This window comes from Argiope bruennichi, chromosome 3, assembly GCF_947563725.1.
Source record: "Argiope bruennichi chromosome 3, qqArgBrue1.1, whole genome shotgun sequence".
In the NCBI taxonomy this organism is placed as follows: Eukaryota; Metazoa; Arthropoda; class Arachnida; order Araneae; family Araneidae; genus Argiope; species Argiope bruennichi.
In genome coordinates, this window is record NC_079153.1 from 41,451,930 (window position 1) to 41,474,602 (window position 22,673).

General features: G+C 27.3%; 1 protein-coding gene across 1 annotated transcript in view; it reads left to right on the forward strand.

Moving 5' to 3' along the window:
- The window catches only part of LOC129963753 (RING finger protein 17-like), an 84,390-nt gene that overhangs the window by 52,875 nt on the left and 8,842 nt on the right, over window positions 1-22,673 (forward strand). Inside the window, exons 25-33 of the mRNA XM_056078289.1 lie at window positions 4,366-4,483; window positions 4,657-5,025; window positions 6,455-6,605; window positions 10,294-10,506; window positions 12,263-12,411; window positions 18,362-18,654; window positions 18,746-18,930; window positions 19,054-19,173; window positions 20,492-20,575. Of these exons, the coding sequence (XP_055934264.1) occupies window positions 4,366-4,483; window positions 4,657-5,025; window positions 6,455-6,605; window positions 10,294-10,506; window positions 12,263-12,411; window positions 18,362-18,654; window positions 18,746-18,930; window positions 19,054-19,173; window positions 20,492-20,575 (1,682 nt within the window). The remainder of the gene's footprint in view (window positions 1-4,365; window positions 4,484-4,656; window positions 5,026-6,454; window positions 6,606-10,293; window positions 10,507-12,262; window positions 12,412-18,361; window positions 18,655-18,745; window positions 18,931-19,053; window positions 19,174-20,491; window positions 20,576-22,673) is intronic.

Sequence of the window (22,673 nt, forward strand, 5' to 3'; positions counted from 1 at the left end):
TTTAAATGAATTTTTGTCTTGTTTTTCCTTTTGAAACATTTTCTTTAATATTCTCACTCTCTTAGTTAAACAGTTGTTCTATTTTATTTCGCTTGTTCATTAATTAATTCATTTTTTCAATAATATTCTGTTTTCATATATATTATAAGGAATTATTGTGTCATAGTTATTTTGTTAGAATGTTAAGACAAAAGAATTCTGTTATTAAATATGGAATTACCATTGAAAGGATTTTTTTTTGATAATTTTTACTTATAAAGTTTTTTTTTAAATTTATTTTTTATTTCTACAATTCCAATATCATTCTGTATGGTCATATTTGAAATCATTATCTATAATTTCAGAGATCCTGTCTTAAATAAAATACAATTAGCTTTAATATTTACTGCTTGTTGAACAATTATCAATTATAAGATTCATATTTCAAAATTTCATGGTATACCTTTGTTTAGATATAGATGATATACTTGATGTTGTTTGGGATTAAAATACTTTTATGTATTATATTTTTAACATAAAGTTATTTTTGTCTAAAATATAATAATAACCATTTTTTTTTAAAATATCTAAAATTCTTATTGATTTTTATTATCTGCTTTCAATTAAAATTTAGACAAGACGATTTTTAAGAGTCATCATATAACTAATTTTCTCTACAGATTATTAATATGTGTTATGTTAGTATTGCAAATTTTGTTCGCATATACTAAAGTATAAGAAAGGTTGCCTTTATTTGAGTAATTGACTTAAGCTTAGTTTTAAATATGATTTTATGTCTTATAGAACAAGTGTGCAAAATTTGGTTGAATTCAATCTAATTTTGATAGAGATATGTGACATACATATAAGGCCACAATGACTTTTATTTGTATTACGATGAGTGAATAAATCAATACCCTTCATTTCAACTTGATAATTTCAGTCGCTGCATCTGTACCTGGATTTGTTTTTAAATATTCAAGGGAAAAAATTCTGAGGCATAACACAAATTAGGATAACTTATATGCACTTCTAATGATTTCAGTGAATAAAATATCTTTGAATTGTCACATGAATGTCAAGGTGAAGGTTGTTTTTTTATTAGAAACAATGTAAAAAGAATGGATTCTATTTTAAAGTGATTTTAATATTATTAATAAATAGGATTCAACTATGCCTTTATTTTTCTTTTATTATATGATAAGAATTTTTCTTGCAAATAGTTAGGAAAATGTTTCTAAACAAATATACTTATTTTAACTTACTTTAGCCTTACACTGCAAATCTTTTTGCTATTCAGATCTAATAATTCTTTATAAATATAGTTAAACTTATTTTTATGTAGTAGATAGGGAATAGGAACTGCATAAAAGAAATCACAGAAAAAAAAATATTCTGAAACTTAATAAATAGTTATAACAAATAAATTTTACAGCATTTTAAAGGGGGGGGAATTTATACGGTGAAGGGAGACTGCATAAAAAGTCTCACTTAGAAAAGATTTACAAATAGCAAAAAAGTACTTTCCAAATAAAATAAATGATTCAATTACTCATGGAAACATTTTTTTTTTTATTTGATTTCTTATTTTTAGCATGGTGAAATTTTCAATTTGCACATAATTCGATATTGTTCGTCATAATCCCAAACATACATCTTTTGGTGATGAACTATTTTTAAATCACTTGAAGATATTAGAATTGATTTATTTTTGGAATATATTATTTATTTTATTTTGAAATATTGGAATTAATTGATGTGATATGTACATAAATTGTATACCATACATATTGTACTAGTATAAATATATACATTTGACAGAAAAATTACAATGGCATAATAATGCCAGCATCATATTGGAATTCATATACTACATAAATATAAAATCACACAAAAACAAGTTTGAATTGTTTGTTATGAAATAGAGGGGGAAAAAATGAAAAATTTATTATTTTTATTTAAATTTATTTTTAGTCTATTAATTAAGATATTCATTTATTTTAAATCAGAAATGTAATAAATGAAATTATCCAGGGTGCTTAGCATCATAAAAAGTGCTTAAATTTAAAAACTGTTTTTAAGCACCTTTAAAAGTGCTTAATTTTGGAAAAAAGATTCTTAAAAAGTGCGTAGTTTCTCAAGAAGTACAAAAACAAACAAACAAAAATTTCTCCATACTTTGTGTACAGTAATTTGAAATCATGGTTGTGAATGTTTATTGAATGTATCAAGAAAGTCTACAACAAAAGAGAAGAATTCAAAGGAAGAATCCAGGGTGAAATAGATTCATGGGTTCCAGCACATATTAGGGTAACACTTAATGAATTATTTTTTTTCGCTCCCTCTTTTTTCAATAATTTGCATTTCCATTTATTAAAATATTGGAATAATTGTCAGAAAGGGCAGCATGAAATATGTACTGTATCATATTTGTTATGACTTGAAAAATGTTTGAACTTCAATTTTTAGTGTTTTAGATATTGGAGAATTTATTTAAGTTATGCCATAAATCTATGTTTAACATTTTATATATTGTTAACGATAGATATGCAAATTGGTTTGATCAATGGAAAGTAAAAATACAGCAGGATGAATTTGATGCATCCAAATTCTATCGAACATGGGAGACAATACTCTAAAAACACTTTCATTAACGACATCTTAGTACACTACACATTCTATCATAATTCTCATTAATATGTCATTTTGGAGCGATTCCTTGAAATGACTTATTAAAGGGATTTTTCTGTGCTATATTGAATTGTAATTTGTTGTAGTGTGTAAGTACATTAGTTGTGTTTAACTAATTTAATACATTAGTTGTACCAAGTACTAATTGTAATAATGTAATAATTAATGTACTAAGTACATTAGGTGCTCTAATCTAGTATGATGAGATTTTAATTTGAAGCCATAAGTTTTAAATAATCATAGTTTCTTTCATGTTTATTTATTTATTTTTTTATAAATATGTCCCCATCCATTTGAAAATTATTATTTATTGGACTAATCTTGCTAAATTTTAGTTTGTATAAATAAGGGTAGAAGGGATCTCTGGTATTTAAAAAAAAAAAAAAAAAAAATTAAAAACTTTTATTTTTCAGGGTTTAGAGGCTATTATTTTATAATGATTTTTTTTTCTTTTTATAGTTTTTATAAAAAATTTCCCCCAGTGAAATCTTTCTTTACATATAAAGGTTTGTCCTGATTCACAGAGCAACACTTAGCATAAACGATTGAAATTAGGAGCAAGAAATTCGGGGAGTTATTTCTTGGGTATTACAGTCCCACTAAAAATGGATTTTTCAAAATTTTAATTAGAAGTTTAATTAAGAGATAAAAGCAGAATTTTAATGTGTTTTTGTCATAACATCAAAACATTGTACAAAACATAACATTGTACCATTTTAAAGGTTGAAAAAATATAACTTTTCATTGATATTAGTTTTATTTGAATGAATACATTTTTTTCTTTAGTTAATAATTTTTGAAAAATTGGGTTTTGGACACAATTTGTAGCAATTTTTATTATGAAATTTAAAACAATATCGTTACTTCTTTGAGTCACCTCATCGTGATAAAAGAAAAGGTAAAAGCGCTTTCTTTGCTTCAATAAAAAAAAAAAAAAATTAAGCAGTTCATTTAATAAGGTTTTTCATTTGATGAGTTTTTGGCAGATTTTGTGGCATTGTAATATAGTGCCTTGTGCTGGTTTTTTTTTTTTTTTTTTGGCTTCAAATTTTCCCTCCCCTTTCTCTCATTTTATTTCTAACTATAAAGCCTTTTTTTTTTAAACTAAAGATTTTTTTTTCATACAGGTTAAAAAGCAAACTTTTATTCTATTTTTGAAATATTAAAGATTCAAAAAATGCTTTTACTAAACTTCGGAAGAAGTGATGATGCAATTTTCTTTATGGTCTGACCATTTCTGAATGCTGCTGTTCTTTTTTATTAAAAGGTTGATGTTAAAAAAACCCTTTAGAACATACCATTGTTTTATTGCCAATTTTATGACAATTTTGCCAGTCTAATGATGTTTTAGCCATTCCGAAATACTTTAGTTCTTAGTATAAGACTTAGTTTTATGCTGTTCTTAGAAACTTTACATGGAGAATTAATACTGTGCTGTTTCAATGTAATTGAGACATAGATGTTTTTCATATTTATTTATTTTAGCAGAAGTATTAATTTCAGTCATTTTGAAGAAACGTATTAATAAAATTGTAATTTACATTTATCTGTATTATAGTTTTATATACATTAAATGTCTTTCTTTAGAAGTGTTAGAAATTCTTGAAGGAAGCCCTGAAAAACTATGTGAATCCTTTATTATCATGAACTTGCTTATTGTTCAACATTATTTGCTTATTAGTTGAATTCTTGTAGGTATGATTCCTGGTGAAAATAAAGCTGAAGTTCTTCTTTATTATACTGAGGATGATATTGGTATATGTCTTAATGCCTTGATGGTTGAGGAAGGGTTAGCTTTATCAACAGGTCCAGGGTAGGCGATTAATTTTTTTTTAAAAATAAAGTAGCTCTTTTTGTTAATTTTTCTCTATTATAATATTTCAATGCACTTTTTAAAGCTGTTAATCTAAATATGCTTTTTAGGATCTATTTTATGTTGCAAGGCTTTTCATTTAGTGATTTTTTTTTCTGTGTGTATATTTCTAGTTCAGTTACTGTCAGAAAAAGAAAGGAGGGTTTCGTAAATAAAGCAAAATCAACACCTAGGACTTCTGATCCAGTTTTAAATGGGCATTTCATTCCTCCTCCACGACCTCTTCCGGGTCTAGATATTCTAGAAGATGAGGATTTTAATGATTCCCGGACTATTTCAAAAAGGCCTCAAACGGCAACTGCATCAAAACAAGAATCAAAGAAAGAAGAAAGTTCTGTACAATCAACTAAGAACAAGAAGTATCCCAGTTTAGCTTGTCCACTTGAAGAATCTAATCATATTGAAGTGATGGTCAGTCATGTAATATCACCGGGGTCATTTTATATCCGAATTGCTGGTGATAAAGAAAAAAAGTTAATGTTGTGAGTTTCAGTACTTTTAAATATGCATTAATTCTTTACTTTTTTTAATTTGAAAATATGCATTAAATCTTACTAGATAATTATTTTAAATACCTGAAACCTTTAGAGGATCTTTGTAGGTTAGAACCACAGTTCACATTTTATTTCCTGTGGCTGTTTTTTTTTCTGTTCATATTTTATTTCTATTGTGCAAGGTTTGTACAAAAAATATACCATTTTGATATTTTTATTTTCTAATGTTATCGAATTATAAAAATCTCACTTAAGATATTCTTCCAAATTAAAGAGAACAATAACAATTAATTTGCCAATTCTGAGACCTGTTTGTAGCTCATTTTTATTTTCTCATAGATGAAGTATAGAAAAAAGTAATGTAATCATCAAAAAATTTGAATTCGAGATTTTGATGAATCCATGCTTTAGATCTTCCCAAGTGTGAAAAACACATTTTTGACATCTGGCGTCTATCTGAGAAAAGGATAACGTAGAAGAGTTTTGAGCTTGACTTTTGAAATTTGTCATGCAGTTTTTACTGCAAATTTGTGGTTTTCTTCAAATTTTGTTCAAAATTCATTTAGAGGAATTCTGTCTTACGACTGTCCAAATAAAAATTAACTCGTTAACTGCAAAATGATGAGAGCTTTATGAATAAAACTTGAGGCACATATTTAATATCTTAATTGTAGTTATTTATCAGATGTGGAACCAAATTCGTTGAAGAATTGACTTTCTGTTGGTCTGCTTTTACTCGCTAATTCAAAAGCTCAATAATTTAAATATGACTTTTAGTACTTGATTTTATCACTTCAATTGTAGTTCTGTGTCGAAGTTTGGTTGTCATCTTTGTCTAAAACATTAATTCGATGTTCAGGACCTATTATTAAATACCATTAATTAATCACCAAAAAAATCGCCAAAGATCACTCAATATATTCAGTAAAAAATACTAAAGATTATTATTTAGTATTTTATAATTATTATTGCTTATTATTTTATAATTATTTATTGCCAGTGCCATGCAAGATATTCACGGCTTTATCCAAAGCCCGCAATTTTATGTGGGAGGGATGGCGATGACTTCTTAATTGGAGAGTATACAAGAAAGTTTCAGGGAGATCATTGCTGCTTTTCATAGAATGATTTAAAGGATCCTTTTGAATTTGCTTTATTTATTGGGATTAAAATAATTAGTTTAATAGTTAAGAAAAATGTAAGGGCTGAGGAGATTATAGTTTACAAGTATATTTACATTAATAATAATTTATTAATAGTCCAATTGGCATTATTAACTTTTTATTATTCTTAATAAATTTGTTTTAAAATTAACATTTGAAATTAATAATCAGCTTATGATAGTAATTAAGTGGATAATTAATGGAGCTAAAATTACATTGGTATAAAAGAAATTCTTATTCATTTCCCTTTTTAGATTAATGGATGATTTGCAAAAAGTATATGAAAACCTGCAAGGTGAGATTGTAGAATGTAAAGTAGGAAAAGCATATGCAGTATTCTGTCCAAAACGAAAAAAATGGTTTAGAGGAACTGTCATGGAAAAGGTCAATGATAGCTTAGTGAAGGTAAGTATCACATAAATTGGTCAGGGAAAAAAAAAAAAAAAAAAAAAAAAAAATTAAATTTCATTCTGTAGCTATTCAAGTTAATGATACATTAAATATTACAAGGGATTTCATCAATGAGAGATAGATATCCCATTAAAAACAACTTTTCTTTTAAATACAGAAGTCTTTATGACTTATGAGTTATAATGATAAAAGGTATTTCACTCTTTGACCTCAAGGAAGGTGATTTTGGAAACTCAAATGATTTTGATTTTAATACCTCGGACAACTTGATTTTAGATGCTTGACTTTTTTGGAGGGGAAGGAGTGGGCTGGAAGCTCAAAAAGTGACTACTGCTGTAATATGGTTGGGGATCTAATTCTTCTACTTAGGGGGTGGGGGTTCTTTATCACAGCCCATTGCCATGTTCTTTAAATCTGTAAAAGATTGGAAGTATTCACTACGATTATTAGCTATGTATTTTCAAAGTTTCCATTTGCATGTATGCTCATAATCGGAAAGATTTTACAATTAAATGTTTTTAATTTTGCTTATTTTAACACTGTTTTAATGCTAAATGCAAATGCCAAACATTTTTTTTTCAGTAAAACCTCAGACATTATTTCTTATTTATAGCAAATTATCGTTCACTTATATTTAATAACATTCTAGTTTATGCACATTGCAATATTCTTAAGAGTGACATGTTATTGAAGAAACTGATTTTGAATTTCTACCATTTGATTGAGTATTCTAAGGGCTGCCAGAACTTTTGATTCAGAATAAGAAATATCACTTTCAAATACCATCACAGAATTCTGAAGACTGCTGCGTTTCCTTCTCCACACTGTGTAAGATTAGGTATATAAATACTGAATTCCTTATTCTAGTACTAACTCACAAAGGGGACTACTCAAATATGGGGGAAAAGCTTCTGGTATGGTGGTAATTACCACTTCCTAGGTAGGTAAAGTAAGGATGTAAGGTTGAATTCCCTCCTACCATTGTTCTCTTATAGGAGGTATTTTATTGTGAACAATGATGTACCTTAGGACTGAATCGTTCTCATCTCATTACTGTTGTATCCAAATCAATCATAGAACTCTGTATGTGTTTAGGTACAGTGAATAGTGGTCTTATGTGATTACTTTAGTGTCATATTGATAAATTTTTTTTTTCTGTTTTACATTGTTGCTTTTGATTTTCTACATTTTATATCAGTTTTTTTATTATTCAGTTTTGACATTTTTTTTCACATCTCACATTCTGAAAAGATAAATAAATTTTTTGTGTGATATAATTGATGTGAGATATAATTGCTCTATAATATATTAGTAATATATTATAGAACAATTTTATCTGTTTTTCAATGAATAATTGCACTGTTTAAATGTCTGCTATGTTAACTCTTACTAGACTACATCATATTATAAGAGACATAATTTTTATTTATATACACATAATTATTAAAGCAATTTTGAGTTATATTTAAAGTATTTTCGAAGATGAAAACTATCATGTCACTGATTGTTTAAATATACTTATTCATATCATTTCTGAAATATCTCTTTAAATATGCTGCTTTAGACTAAAATGAATTATCACAAGATTAATGCTTTAGACTATAATGAATAATTTTGAAATAAATTTCTGTTAGTGATATTTTTTCCCAGTTATTTTTCTTGTTTCAGTATCAAATATAGCTTTAAAAACATTAATATTGTTTCTTCACTGAAAAAAATTGAAAATTATTATATGGCATATTAACTGTAATTATAAAAAAAATCTTTTATTAATGTTTTGAAAATATAAAAATGATGTGAAGTATTGATGATTTTAAAAAGGATATTAAGTTCCAGCTTTTTATCAGTAATTCAAAACAAAATCCTCCTAAGTAAATTTTTGAAATTATAATAGAGAAGTTCCTTTGAAACAATTATCTATTCTCTTAATAATATGATTAAAAAAATTCAAAATAATATTTTAAAATCAGAAAACCTTGTTAAATATGAATGAGCTAAAACTTTCATTCAAAATAAATAATAAAATAAATAGAATTTTTAGATTAAAAGAACAGATTTTTAAAAAATATTTATTGAGTATTGAAATTTTTGGAAATGTAATACAGAAATACAAAATTCTTATTTTTATTACCTTAGAAATATGTTAAAAATCATTAATATTTTATATTTAAAAAATTGTCCTGAAATGATGGTGCAAAACTTTTCATATTAAAATGCACAAATGAGAACGAACTAGTTACAATTGAATTCTCAAGCTGAAAGTAATGGGGGGGGGAAAGAAAAGAAAGAAAAAACTTTGTTTAAAACCGCAAGGCAATTCTCAAGGTTGTACACGAACAGATTTATTACTTTGAACTGTAAAGTATAAATGACTATTCAGATAATGGTAGATTGCGATTCATGCTATGTAGTATCCAAAATTCCTCGCATTAAAAGGAGAGTCACTTCAGTGTTAAAGTTTAAAGCAATCTAAATTTAATTTTTTTAAAACAATTTAAATTTAAGACTATCTTGGTGTAATGATGTAACTCCCTAGTATCTGGCCTAATGTGGCAAAAGGGCAGGTTGGATAACAAAAAAGACGGATAGGCCGCAGTTCTGTGAACTCATTTCTTTGTCCACAAGTATCAGAAGACACAAGTTTTATATGAAAAATTCTCTGTTATAATACATATTTTCTTATTTCTTGTTCAGTACTAAGCTTTCCACTTATCTCAAACCACACACAATGTGAATGTGGCTTGGTGAATCATAAAAGCAATTGCCGGTAGTGTGTCAAGTTAAAATAAAAGGCTCTGTACTGGTAGTGTACATACATATATATATATGCTTATATACTGCTCTTTAAGTTTCAAGAATTTATTAGAGAAAAAGTAAATTAAAGGATGTAATCCAGTAAAGCTTAATTTAAATGCAGGAAACGTAAACAAAACATTAATATCAATCAAAGGCTTAATTTTTAAGAAAATTGACTCAAATTTATTGTATTTTTCGCTGATAAATGATTACACATATATAAAAAGGTAACCCTTAGGTAAGAGTCAAAACTTAACAATTTTTAGTTTTTGAAAAAGTTCTTAACCTTCCAGATGCATATCTGTCGATTTCTGTGGGTTGGCAGTCAGTCCAATTTATGCTGCATCCCGCATTTTTTGCAGTTTAGAGTGTTTATTTTTACGATTACAGATTTTTATTATATTATATTATTATCATGTAACATACTATCAGTTCACTTTCTTTGAAAAGTATTTTAACTTATTTGCAAACATCGCATCTAAATAGTGGTTTTAAAGAATTATGCAGCCAGAGGGTTAATAGACATCCGATACACACTGATGAATCACTGAACAACAATCAGAACACTGTTCTTTTCCTGTCACAACTTGTATTTTGCATATGATTCATAGGAGGATTGTAACAGACACTCACTTCCACTGCCTTGGCAATGTTCCCAATGCAACGCCTTGCCTTTCTCATTTTATTACAATAAAACAAAATTAGGCCAGATACTTGGGAGTGTACTGTATTTTTATTCCCCATCCAATCAACAAAAAGAGTACGTATCCTTGACATCTGAGTGAAAATTTATATTTTGTAGTTATTTCATTGTAAGGATTTTAAATTTTCCAATATGATTGAGCATTTTTGTGATTTTATAATTAAGGAATGGGATTTCTTTCAGGTTCATTATGTTGACTATGGGAACACTGAAGATGTGGAACAAAAGTATCTTCGCAAATTGGAAAAAAGATTTGTAGAGGATGAGTCATTTTCATTGCAGTGTCATTTAGATGACATTATTCCTGCTGGAGGCAGCTCTAACTGGTCGCATTCAGCCTGTGATATTTTCAAACAATTGATTGCGCCCCATGACAGTCTCCTTCTTGCCTGTAAAGTAAGAATAACAATCAAATGCTAATTGTAATGTTTAGACAATACTGATTGATTCAAAATACTTGTCAATGCTTTATTACTTTCTCATATGCGAAGTGTAGAAAAATTATTATAATCATCAAAAAATTAGAACTCAAGATTTGATGAATTTCCAGATTTCAAATCTCCCTGAGTTCAAAAACTACATTTGTGGTATTCTATCTATCTATCTGTCTCTGAAAATGACAATTCAAAAATGTTGTTAGCTACCATGTTAAATTCAGTATATGAACTTCTGACCAGATTCCTAGCTTTTTATATCAAATTTTGAATGAATTCTGTTCTGTCCACCTAAGAAGTACAAGTGATTTCGATAACTGAAAAACATAAAGAGCTAGCTAATTAAAATTTGGTATGTAGGTTTAGTATCTAAAATTTTAATTAATTAGATTCTAATTATATTTTGAACTGCAGTATCAAATTAATGGTCAATTGTCAATCTGTACTTTTTCTTGCATATAAGTATAATAACTCAAAATGGCAATGTCTGAAATCAATGAAATGCAATTGTGTGACTGCAAATTTTGGTCACAATTGATCGGGGAATAAAAGGCATCAAAAATAATATTTTGGTGATAAAGTCAGTAAAAATGCCAGATTCACTCTAAATATTTCTATTTTGTAACTGATGTATATGGCCTTACCCAAGGATCACAATTTTATGCGGGTAGAGATGGATATGATTTTTATTAGAAAGTATGAGAGAAAGTTTCTAGGAGATCAATCCTACTAGTTTTTGCAATTTACCTTTACTAAGGGCAAAATAGGCTTATTTAAATATGAGTTTACTCTTTTAAGAATCTCTTACTAGACTGCTGTAAAGAATATAATTGTTTTAGAAATGCTGTCTGTAGTTAAAGAAAAATTGCATAGCTATTACTAGGTCTAACTATTCTATAAAATTTAGATTTGAAATTGTAAATCTGATGTTTCAAGAAAGATATTTTTACTTGACTGTTTGAAGCTGAATTGTCATTTTGGAATAGATTACTAAAATGTAGGCTATAAATTTTATATTTTGTCTTCAAAAAAAGATTACAGTCCCCCCCCCCCATCATTCATTGATGTTGTAATTGCATGCTTTTTAAGTTTTACTTATAATAATAAATAATAAATAATGATTTGAAAAGTCAGACTGTAGAATTCTTGTCTATGAAATTAGGATCAAAATGTTAGAAAAATCATGTGTTAATTCCAAAATTTTATTTTAGTCTTTTGTCTTTGTAAAAATTCTAAAGTTCAAAGTTTTGTACATATGCTAATATTCTAACGGTAGCTTTTTTTTTTCTTTTTTTCCCTCCATCAGTAATAACTTCTGTTGGTAATATATACTTATTTAAGTTAGGAAAAAGAGTGTGTGGTTTATTTTAAGTATTTTTTATAAGAAATCTTTTCAAAATAAGAACTTATGGTATAATATTCCATTCATAATTCTTCATTTTCATATAATTTTGAAGCATACCTTGCAAATTCATAATCAACAAATGATTTGTATTTTAGAATGTTTCTGTTGTTCAGTATAATTTTCTGAATTTGAGTAGTTTCTATATTTTTATATATATCTATATATTTAAAAAAATTGATTAATTTTTTAATGCAAACTTGCCTGTAAATACCATATTCAGCATTTCTTATAAAAATTAATTTTGAAATTTTAAAAGTGAAACTGTGCAGTCAATGTGTTTCCAGTTTTTATTATTTTTGTATCATTTTTTTAGGGGGATATTACCAATGACACAAAATCTTTACCGGTTGATTTACTTTTTGAACATCTTATTAGAGGTGGAGCCCTTGAACCAACTAAAATAGAATATGTTAGTGTAAAAGAGGAAATTGTAAAGTATGGTTATGCTTTACGGACTAGGCGGTAAGTATTATGTAAAAAAAATGACGAATCTTGCAGTTGCAGTCGTTAACTATTGTTTCTCTTTCTGATAAAATGATATAAATTTTTATGTTAAAGATTAAAGAAATTTGTTCAATACAGTATAATCCTTACTATCAGGTTCGCAACTATTCAGCCTAGTTTTCTTTTATCATAATTAAATGAGGAAGGCCAAGCATTGCATGCAAAATACAATTTGTGGCAGGAAAAGAGCAGCGTTCTGCTTGCTGTTCATTGTCATTTATTAAAGACTTTTTTAAAAACTATAAACTAAGTTTCAACTCTTAGCTTAGGGTTACCTTTTCATCTATGTAATCATTTATCAGTGAAAAGTAAAATCAGTTTGAGTCAATTTTCGTAAGAATTAGACCTTTGATTTATGTTGATGTTTTGTTTATGTTTCCTGTATTTAAGATAGGCATTTCAGTATTTATATTAAAATGTGAACAATTAATATCTTTTAATTTACTTTTTCTCTAATAAATTCTTGAAACATGCAGTGCAGTATATAAATACATATAAATTACCAATAAAGAGCCTTCTATTTTAACTCAACATGTTATCGGCTACTGCTTCTATGATTTAATGGGCCATGGCAACATTTACATTCTATGTGGCTTGAGATAAATGGAAGACTTAGTTCTCAATAAGAAGTGAGGAAATATGTATTATAACAGAGAGTTTTGGTATAAGAACTTGTCTTTTGATACTGGTGGGCAAATAAAGGAGTTCATAGAACTTTGGATTTTTTTGTTATTTGGCCTGCCTTTCCTCCACATTAGGCTGTATGCTTGGAATTGTACTGTATATACATACATATTTCAAATAGAAGATTGATAAGTCGGCGATGAAGCGAAATACAAAATTTTGTTTCTTTTCATTCTTTTTTTTTTTTTTTTAATCATGTGAGAATATAATGTTTTGGTTTGAGGTTTTTGAAGCCCCAAAATGCGTAGGCAACAAATTGGCGATTTATCGCTTTTGAGGCATCAATTTTTTGTTTTTAAAGTTATTAGAAAATAATGCAGAAGGTTGTCACAGTTAACTATTTATCGCCAACTAAAGTTACAACTGGATTTCCAAATTATTCAGTCATTGGAAACAGAAATTTTTTGGCAAGTCAATATTTTGATATTGACTAGAAAAATAAAATTTCTCATTAATTAAAAAAAAAAATTTAAATTTAATGGAATATTTTATGTAGATTCTTTATAAGAAGACTACCTTTTACAATGGCTTTAATGGTAAGGTTTTGCAAAATTTTATGCATATCATCACTAATCATGGTCCCTATAAACCATAAGCACCATTTTTTACACATATATATGCATATAATGCCTTGCCCATGTTACCTTGCAAGCATGATAACCAGAGTAGTTTTGATTGAATATAAACCAACAGGAATTGCATTATGAGGAGTATATGGGAATATAAGGTGATGATGAAGGGTGGAATAATGAGGTGCATTTTCCCATCCTTTCCTTGTAATTGAAGGTGGTAATAAATTAGGAATATTAGCATTTGATCAAAATGAACTATTTATATCGTGAAAGTTTTTTTTATTGCTGCAATTATTTAGTAGTTAGGGCTAAAAAATAGCTTTTTAGCTACTAACTTTGATTATTTTTAACATAATTTATATACCCAAAAGAAAAATAACTTTCACTAATAACAAAATTTCTTTAAGCATTAGAACTAAATATTTAGGCAGGGATTTGTTTCTTTGGTAATAAGTGCTCATTATGAAAAGACTTTTTTTGTTGTTGAAATTTTAGAGTTTTAATTGATTAAAAATTATTCGAATTTTAAATAATTTTCCACAACAAAGTGTGTTATTGCATCAAAATCGTTTATGCATGGTCATAAAATTTTAAAATTTAGCTTTTCAGTTACATCAATTGTATTCACATCCAACTGTTTGTTTTATTTTAGTTTTCCAAATGTTTTCAAACATATTTGTACATTTCAAACACACTTGTTATTGTAATGAAAGTTAAACCCATTTTATTATTATTGTAATTTATTTATATATTTTTTTCCGTATTAAATCCTGATAAAATTATTGATTTTGTTGATAATTTCTCACCAAACATGTTATTAGATCACTATTAAAATTTTAAGGCTGCAAATCATCGTAAAACTTCCCAAGAATGTTTCAAACATAGAAGAATATTTTAAAGTATGACCACATTTTTTGTTTTTATCTTGGAGACTTACCTCAAAAAATAAGAAATATGATTAAATTAATAGCAATTCTATTGGAGATAGGATGATTTCATTTCCTGAAAAAAGTGCAAGAATATTAGATTCTAAAAGAAGCAAATTTTTATTTTTTATCTGTGTACAAACATTTATGTTCTTTTTATGTAATCAACTGAAGTTTTTCATTGCTTTGACAATTTCATATTTTGCTTTCTTATTGAATTCGCTTTTGTATTTGTAAACAAATGTCATTAGAATTGCGATTCACTTATAAAACATATGATTTAAGTATTGTTATATTCTTTTCATGAGCATGCTCATGTGCATGATCATTATGAAGCTTCCACTCCACAATTGCAATTCACACAATTTTCTAATCTTTATTAATGACAGCTCTTTTGAAAGCTCTTATTAGTTGCATATTCTTACATCCTCATAACTCCAATTCTTAAAATTAAAGAGAATAACAGTGACTCTTTTTCAGTGACAATTCTTTGGACAGTCAGAATCTGCTTTCCAGCTTGACTTCATTTTTTTAAATTTATTTAAAAAAGGATTCAAAAGATAATTTCAGCTTTTATTTATAAATTTGGAGAGAGTAAAAAAAAAAGTTTTTTAAAATTTCCACAAACCCAATATATTTCTTGTTAATCTTATTTGGGTTTCTGAATCATGCTTTTAGGCATACTGATTTTCAGTAAAAAGCTGGTAACTTCAAGGAATATAAGTTCAGAAAGAATATCAATAATTGTACTCACATTTAAAAGCATTGGAATACATCAATGGATGAATATGATAGAATAAATAAATTTTTTCTCACTTTACTAATTTTTATGATTGCATCAAGGCCTGAACTGTTTCAATATCACTTGGAATAAAATATTTTCTGAAACATGTTATGAATGTAAATTATATCCTGTAGTGCAATGATTTCAGCTTATGATTTTTTTTCTTCAGTTACATGAGCTTCTGAATGCAAGTTATTGATCTTTTTGATGCACAAAGCAAGCTCATCATTTATTTTCAGATAGTTTTTTTAATAAAAACTTTAAATTATGCTTATTTTTATTTTAGTTATACCATAAATTTTATAATATATAAACAGATAAGTATTTTACCACTTATGTATTTGTATTCATGCATTGCAGAATTTTTTTTAAATTGTACTGTCACAATTCTGTAAATATTTATACACTTGCCAGAAAATGTCTGTGTATAAATACACAGAAAACATTCTAGAGAGAATAAAAATACATTATAGTGATAATATTAATTTAATTTTTATTTAAAATATTTCTTGAACAATTCATTAAATATCAATAATTATTTCAGAAATATAATGTTCATTATTTTAAAGTAATAATTATAATAATTTAAAATTACTCAAAAAGTTATTAGAAAAAGTTTGAGTACAGGTACAAATAAAAAAGATATTTGCAAACTAATCTTCATGTTTTGGCCTCCATGAATTTGTTTGAAATGAAATATCATCTGTATTTATTTTTTGCTACTTATACCTTTTAACTCTGGTGGCAATACAACAAATAGAATTTTAAAAACCTGATGTTGTTGATATGATAAATTTTGAAGATTTTTTTGAAAGATAGTATGTATTGTGTTTGACTTAAAATGGGTTCTGAAGGAAAAGAGATTACTCCAGATGAAAGGAAAATCATCGTAAGACAAAAGAATGAAGATAAAACTCTTCAATCAATGGCAAGATAGTTGGAAAAACTCATTCTTCTATCCAAAGAGTGATCTATAATTACAAGTTATTGAAATCTGTTTTCTCCAAACCACGTAATAGCCGCCCATCTAAGCTGATTTTACAAGAAAAGAGATACATCCTGAAATATGTATGTTTAAATTCAAAGATTACTGTATCTCAAATAGTAATTCATATTAGAGAAAGATTTAAAAAAAATCTCTTCATGAACACACTATACAGAAAATACTGAAAAAGGCTGGCTATCTGGCCGTGTAGCTCATAGAAAACCTTATGTTTCAACTGTCAGTCAGTAAAAACGTTTAAATGTTGGCAATGGGAATGTAAATAATCTTTCTGGTTTTGGAAAAAAGTAATATTCTCTGATGAAAGCAAATTTTTTATCTTTGGCATCAAAGGGCATAAACTGGTGTGGAGAAAACAAGGTACGGTTTTTGAGACACAAAATCTTGTGCCTACAGTTAAACATGGTGGAGGTGGTGTTATGATTTGGTGTTACATGGCAGCAAAATGGAGTAAGTCGATTAGCTTTTATAGACTTTATATTAGAACATATGGGATACCTGAATCTATTAAAAGAAAAATTGGAACAGAATGCACAAGATTTGAGCCTTAGCAATGACTTTTGGTTTCAGCAAGACAATGATTCAAAATACATTGCCCTTATTGTAAAGCCCTGGATATTGTACAATATCAAAAAACAGTTGCATTCTTCTCCACAATGACCAGACTTAAACCCTATCGAACATTTATAGAACTTACTGGAATGCAAGATTCGGCAACGTAATAAAACATCAAAAGAAGTGCTGAAAAGAGTGATTATGATGAAATGGAATGATATTTCATCTGAGGAAACCACCAGGCTAATCCAATCTATGCCTAAATGGTTGACAGAGGTTCTTGGACCTAAAGGTTATCCAATCAAATATTAAAGTTAGATTGACCGTCCATGGAAGCTATTTTTTGTAAGACTTTTTTCATCTGCACTCAAACTTTTTCTGATAATTTTTTGTGTAATTTTAAATTATTATTATTTTTACTTTAAAACAATATGTGTTATATTTCAGAAATTGTTATGGATATTTAATGAATTGTTCAAGAAATACTTTAAATAAAAATTAAATTAATATTGTTACTGTAAGGTACTTTTATCCTACCTAGAATGTTTACTGTGCGTTTATATGCAAACATTTTCTGGCAAGTTAAAAAATGCAGAAGAAAATCATTATATTTTTTAATGTAAATATTTTATGAAAATTAATTAATTGACATGCTTGCATATTTTAAATAAAAAAAATTTAGTAAATGAATTATTTTATTAGCACTATTAATATGTTCAGGATTAATTAAAACAGAGGCAAAAATTTGAGTGAATGAATATGCATTTTAAAATTATATTTAGTTAAATTATTAGAGCTAAACTCTTTTATGACAATTACACTAGAAAAGATGCCATTATATCTAGGATTATGTTTGAATTTTATGAAGCAGTGAAAATAAAATACAAATTACTCACCATTAAAAAATAAATATAGTTGCATTGTGCTTAGTTCTAATATTTTCTGTAATTTTAGTCTAATATAATTCTTAAATTATGAAAATTAGCTAATAATAAGACTATTAAATTTTTGTAACAATTTTTTTAAGAATATAAATAAATGATAAAATTTTAACAAAGATATAAAAAAAAATCGATTTCAAAATAATTTCATTCCTCCTTTTCTGAAAAGAATCTAGGAAATCTGGCATCAATGATAAATGAATTTTCTTATAGAAATAATGCTCTTTTTATTAAAAAAAAGTATTAAAAATTAAAAGGATTTGTTCATATTAAACTATCAAATATGCAAAGGTGTAAAATCTTCTAATATATAAATAAATATTAATAACTATCAAAAAGAATTTGTAACTCCTATGCATATATATTTCAGCAAAACTAAAATTTTATGTTTAAAATTTTATAGTATTTGTATTATAAATTTATGATAGTGATGTTTGTTTTAGGAAAAGTCCAAGTGTAACAAATAATAAAGTTACAGAAGAAAAAAATAAAGAATCTGAAATTGTAAATTCACCAGTTGAAATAAGTGATGTCATTAGTATACCAAACTCTGTTTTTTCAAATGAAACATTGCAAACAGATGAGCCAAAGTCTCCTGTAAAAGAGCAAAATTTACCTCCTGAAGAACCCAAGTTCCAATGGAAACCTGCTGTTCCTCCCTTAGAATCTTTATTTAAAGGTTATGTCACTAACATTGGAGATGACGGGAGTATTCATCTTTATGTTTCACAAAATGGTAAGAAAAGATTAATTAGAAATTATTATTTTTACTGTTATTGATTTCTTCTACCAAACACTGTAATAGTTACATTTTTTGTTTATCTTAGGTACTAGTCAGGTGGAAACTATTTCAAAAGCCTTGCAGTTTAAATATGGGAAACTAGAAAGCGATAAATGCTTGAAAAAGGCACCATCAGTTGGCGAAGCATGTGTTGCCAAGTTTTCTTTGGATAATGCATGGTATCGTGCAGAAATTGTGTCTGTGTACCCTGGACCTCCAGTGAAAGTTAAAGTAATTTGGATGATTTCTTGTTTTCTATAATGAAAGTTAAAATAATTTCAATGATTGCTAATTTTCTGAACATTTGTTTAAAAAAAAAGCATAAATCTAATTTTCAGAAATTTTTGTTTTTAGGTGAATTTTGTTGATTATGGAAATAATGAAATTGTTCCTTTATCATTTATTCGTACTGATCTTATCATGAAAGATTTTCCGCGGCAGTGTTTGGAATGTGTAATATTTGGAATTGGTGATGTAAGTATTTTTTGTATTGTTTTTAAGCATTGTTGTTATACTTCCTTAAAATTCTTATTTACCTGAAGAATATTGAACTTTACAAAAGTTTATTATTGTGAATAGATTTAAATTGTTTGACTTCTTTGATAAAATTGAACTTCTTGAATTTTTAATAGAATGTTAAATAATAAATAGAATGGTGAAGACAGAAAAAAAAATTATGAATTAAAAAAAATCGTTATCACAAGCTAAAATGACTGAATAATTCTATCAGATTGTCACGACAAATAGCTAAATATTTGGTTAGATAACTAATATAATGTTTTGCATCACCAAGTATTTTATTCCCTATTTAAATATGACTGTTTCATATTTCTACAGACATCAACAATTGAAAAATTTTAAAAAATAAATAAGATTTTTTTTTTAATTTTTTTTATCTTAGCTTTATTTATTTATTTTCAAATTTAATGCATTAGGACAGTAATTTGATATTTTCGTTTATGCGTTTATCCTCCCCCCCCCCCTACAATAAAAAAGGCAACTTTGCTAGACTTTGTAGCATCAAATAACTGAAACTTTATATAATTTTTTTTTTTTCAGATAAGACAAAGTATGTGTTGTAATTAAGTTTTTATATTTAAGCCTCATGTCCATCACGAATACATTTTTTCTGTTGAAGGAACTAAACATAGCTTATTTTTCATTACTGAAGGTCATTTGAAAACCCTCTAAATGGCCAGTTATTTTGGTAGAATGTAATAGCAGAGGAAAATAAAATTTTAAAATAAATGCATGATTTTTTTAAAAATTTGATCGAATCATTGCAATCTGATGAATATTTCTCTTAATGAATATTTCTCTTTAGGTTCTTAAGGAACAATATCAATTGAGTTAATTCCTTTGAACTGTAAGTAAGAATGGTGAAAGCTGGTTCTGCCATTTGCAGAGTCAACTTATTTATTGAAAATTCGATAATGGATCTCTGAAGGCATTAATTACTGTGCGGTTAATGCCTTTCCAGCACTGGTGCACAGTGCTGGAAAACTAGAGGAAAGATAATTTTTATCATCCGTTAATTCAATCTGAATCAAACATTTGAACTGGAAGAACAAAATTTTCTTTAAATTACTCTAGATAAGTTTTTTAATGTTTTTCATTCTATTTTAAATTATGGGAAAATATAAAGAATAAATTTTTATTATTAAGTATTAGAGCAAAATTCTTTTAATACAAAAATTAAATGATTACTTCAATTTTATGGATGTACATTAATTAATGGTTAAATAAATTTTACGCAATATTGAAATCTTTTAACTTCTGCTTGTTTTTTTAGAACCCAAAGTTCACATGGGACAAAGACCTTCTAACATTCCTTCATACTCAGTTAGTCGATACTGAAGTTTCTGTAGAAATACAAGTGAGTTTGTTTATTAAATTGCTGTTAACTATTGCTTATAATTGTATAAAGGTAATTTTCCATAAATTGCCACTGCATAGTTATTGAGAATGCATACATGATGAAAGAATTAGCAAAATATTTGAATTTTTATATTGCAGTACTTTTAGTGAAATTATTCTTTAAATTAAATTAAACTTTTAAAATAAGGTATGTAAAGATGGTTTGAGATTTTTGATTTCTAAAAACATCTATTTGCAGATTATATTGATTCTTTTTTTATATATATATATAACTCTTAGCTAAAAAGATTATACATATACACACACACAAGGGGTGTTCAAATGAAAAGGTACGAAACGTCGTAACATAACTGTTAACATATTTGCCTCTGCCACTATGGGAGAACGTAGCCAGAAATCTAGGGATGCAAGTGGAGTCTTCGTTGTAGATCAGAGCATGTGCATCAGAGAGCAGAAGCTCTTATAAAGAGCATCGTCCAATTGCACTACTTTTTGAACTCCTCGAGCACAGAAGAACCATTAACTCCGATGTTTACTGTGAGACACTCCAAAAATTATGCAGGTCCATCAAGAACAAAAGACCGGGACTACTCACGGAGGGTGTGGTTCTCTCCATGAGAACGTGCGTCCACACGTCTGCAGGGTTACACACGCGGAACTGGTCAAGTTCAAGTGGAAGCAGCTCGACCATCCGCCCTACAGCCCGGACATGTCGCCCTGCGATTTTCATGTGTTTGGTCCCTAAAAAAACACCTGAAAGGGAAGCACTTAAACTAGGACGACGAACTCAAGGACTGGCCACAGGAATTCTGGGAACAAGGAATCCTTCGGCACATTAATCAATGGGATTGTTGTGCTCAGGTCTATGGTGTATACTTTGAATAAAGTCTTTATTTATACACACAGAGTCGCTGTGTACCTTTTCATTGGAGCACCCCTTGTATGTATTTATAGATAGAAGGATTCACCTAATGAAATAGCTGCCAAAAATCTTTATTCCAATTTTCAAATTCATACTTTTCTCGGTTTTTCCCATTCACTTTATTCGGTTTTTCCATTTCTCTAGTTCCATTTTGGCAATGAAGTGAATAAAAGTCAGTAGATCGGAGTTGCATCTTATGTAATGTTTGAAAATTGCTTTGTTTTTTATTTAGTTAGTAATAAATGATAGTACCAAACTTTGATCCTTAAAGATTCTAAACACTTAAAAGATTTTAGAGCTGCCATATATATGAAATTCAAAGCATAAATAAGTCTTACAATAAGATAAAAAATAATGTTTATTTTACTGCATAATTCTGTATATTTGAAGATCAGAAACATTTGCCTTTTACAAATCTAATACAATATATCTGTTCCTGTACCTAATAATGAACGTTCATTACTGTTAAAAATGTTCATTATTATATATAGTGTATTATAAATCAAAATCCAATTTTACAAGTGCAGTGGCAAACTTCCAACTAGGCAACTGCCTGGAGCCACTGGACTGGGAGGAACCGCAGACAAGCTGATTGAAAAATTATTATTTACTTAGTTGCTAAATAAATAATTTTGCAAGAAACCAAATTCTATGAGTTATAAAATATTAGAATAATATTAGGTTTCTCTGTTTCATTATGTTCTCTTAGTTATTACTAATGAAGTTAAACCTTAATTGCAAGAACAACAAATTTCAAAAGGCATACTTCAAATAGAAAAAGCCTATTCATTATTTGAAAAAATAAACCATTACTTCATACTTTCATCATCAATGATAGAAAAATATTATGAAATATTAGAATATATAGAAACATTTTGAGTTTCATTTGTAACTATGGAAATACTGTAAAATATATTTAAAAACATCTTTTAAGCTTAATTACATCTGTATTGAAGAATTTTACATGAGTGTAATTAGTATCATTGAAAGAATAATTAGATGAACTTTAAAATGTTGTATGATTAATTTTTGTGCTGTTATATTTTTGAAAGTTATCACAGGAAAAGGGCAAAACTTCATTTAATTTTTTTAATTAATTAAAATCATAAGCAATTTTTTTAAAAAATTCGTTCTAAGAGGTACATTCCTACCTATTAAAGTATAGATATGCCAA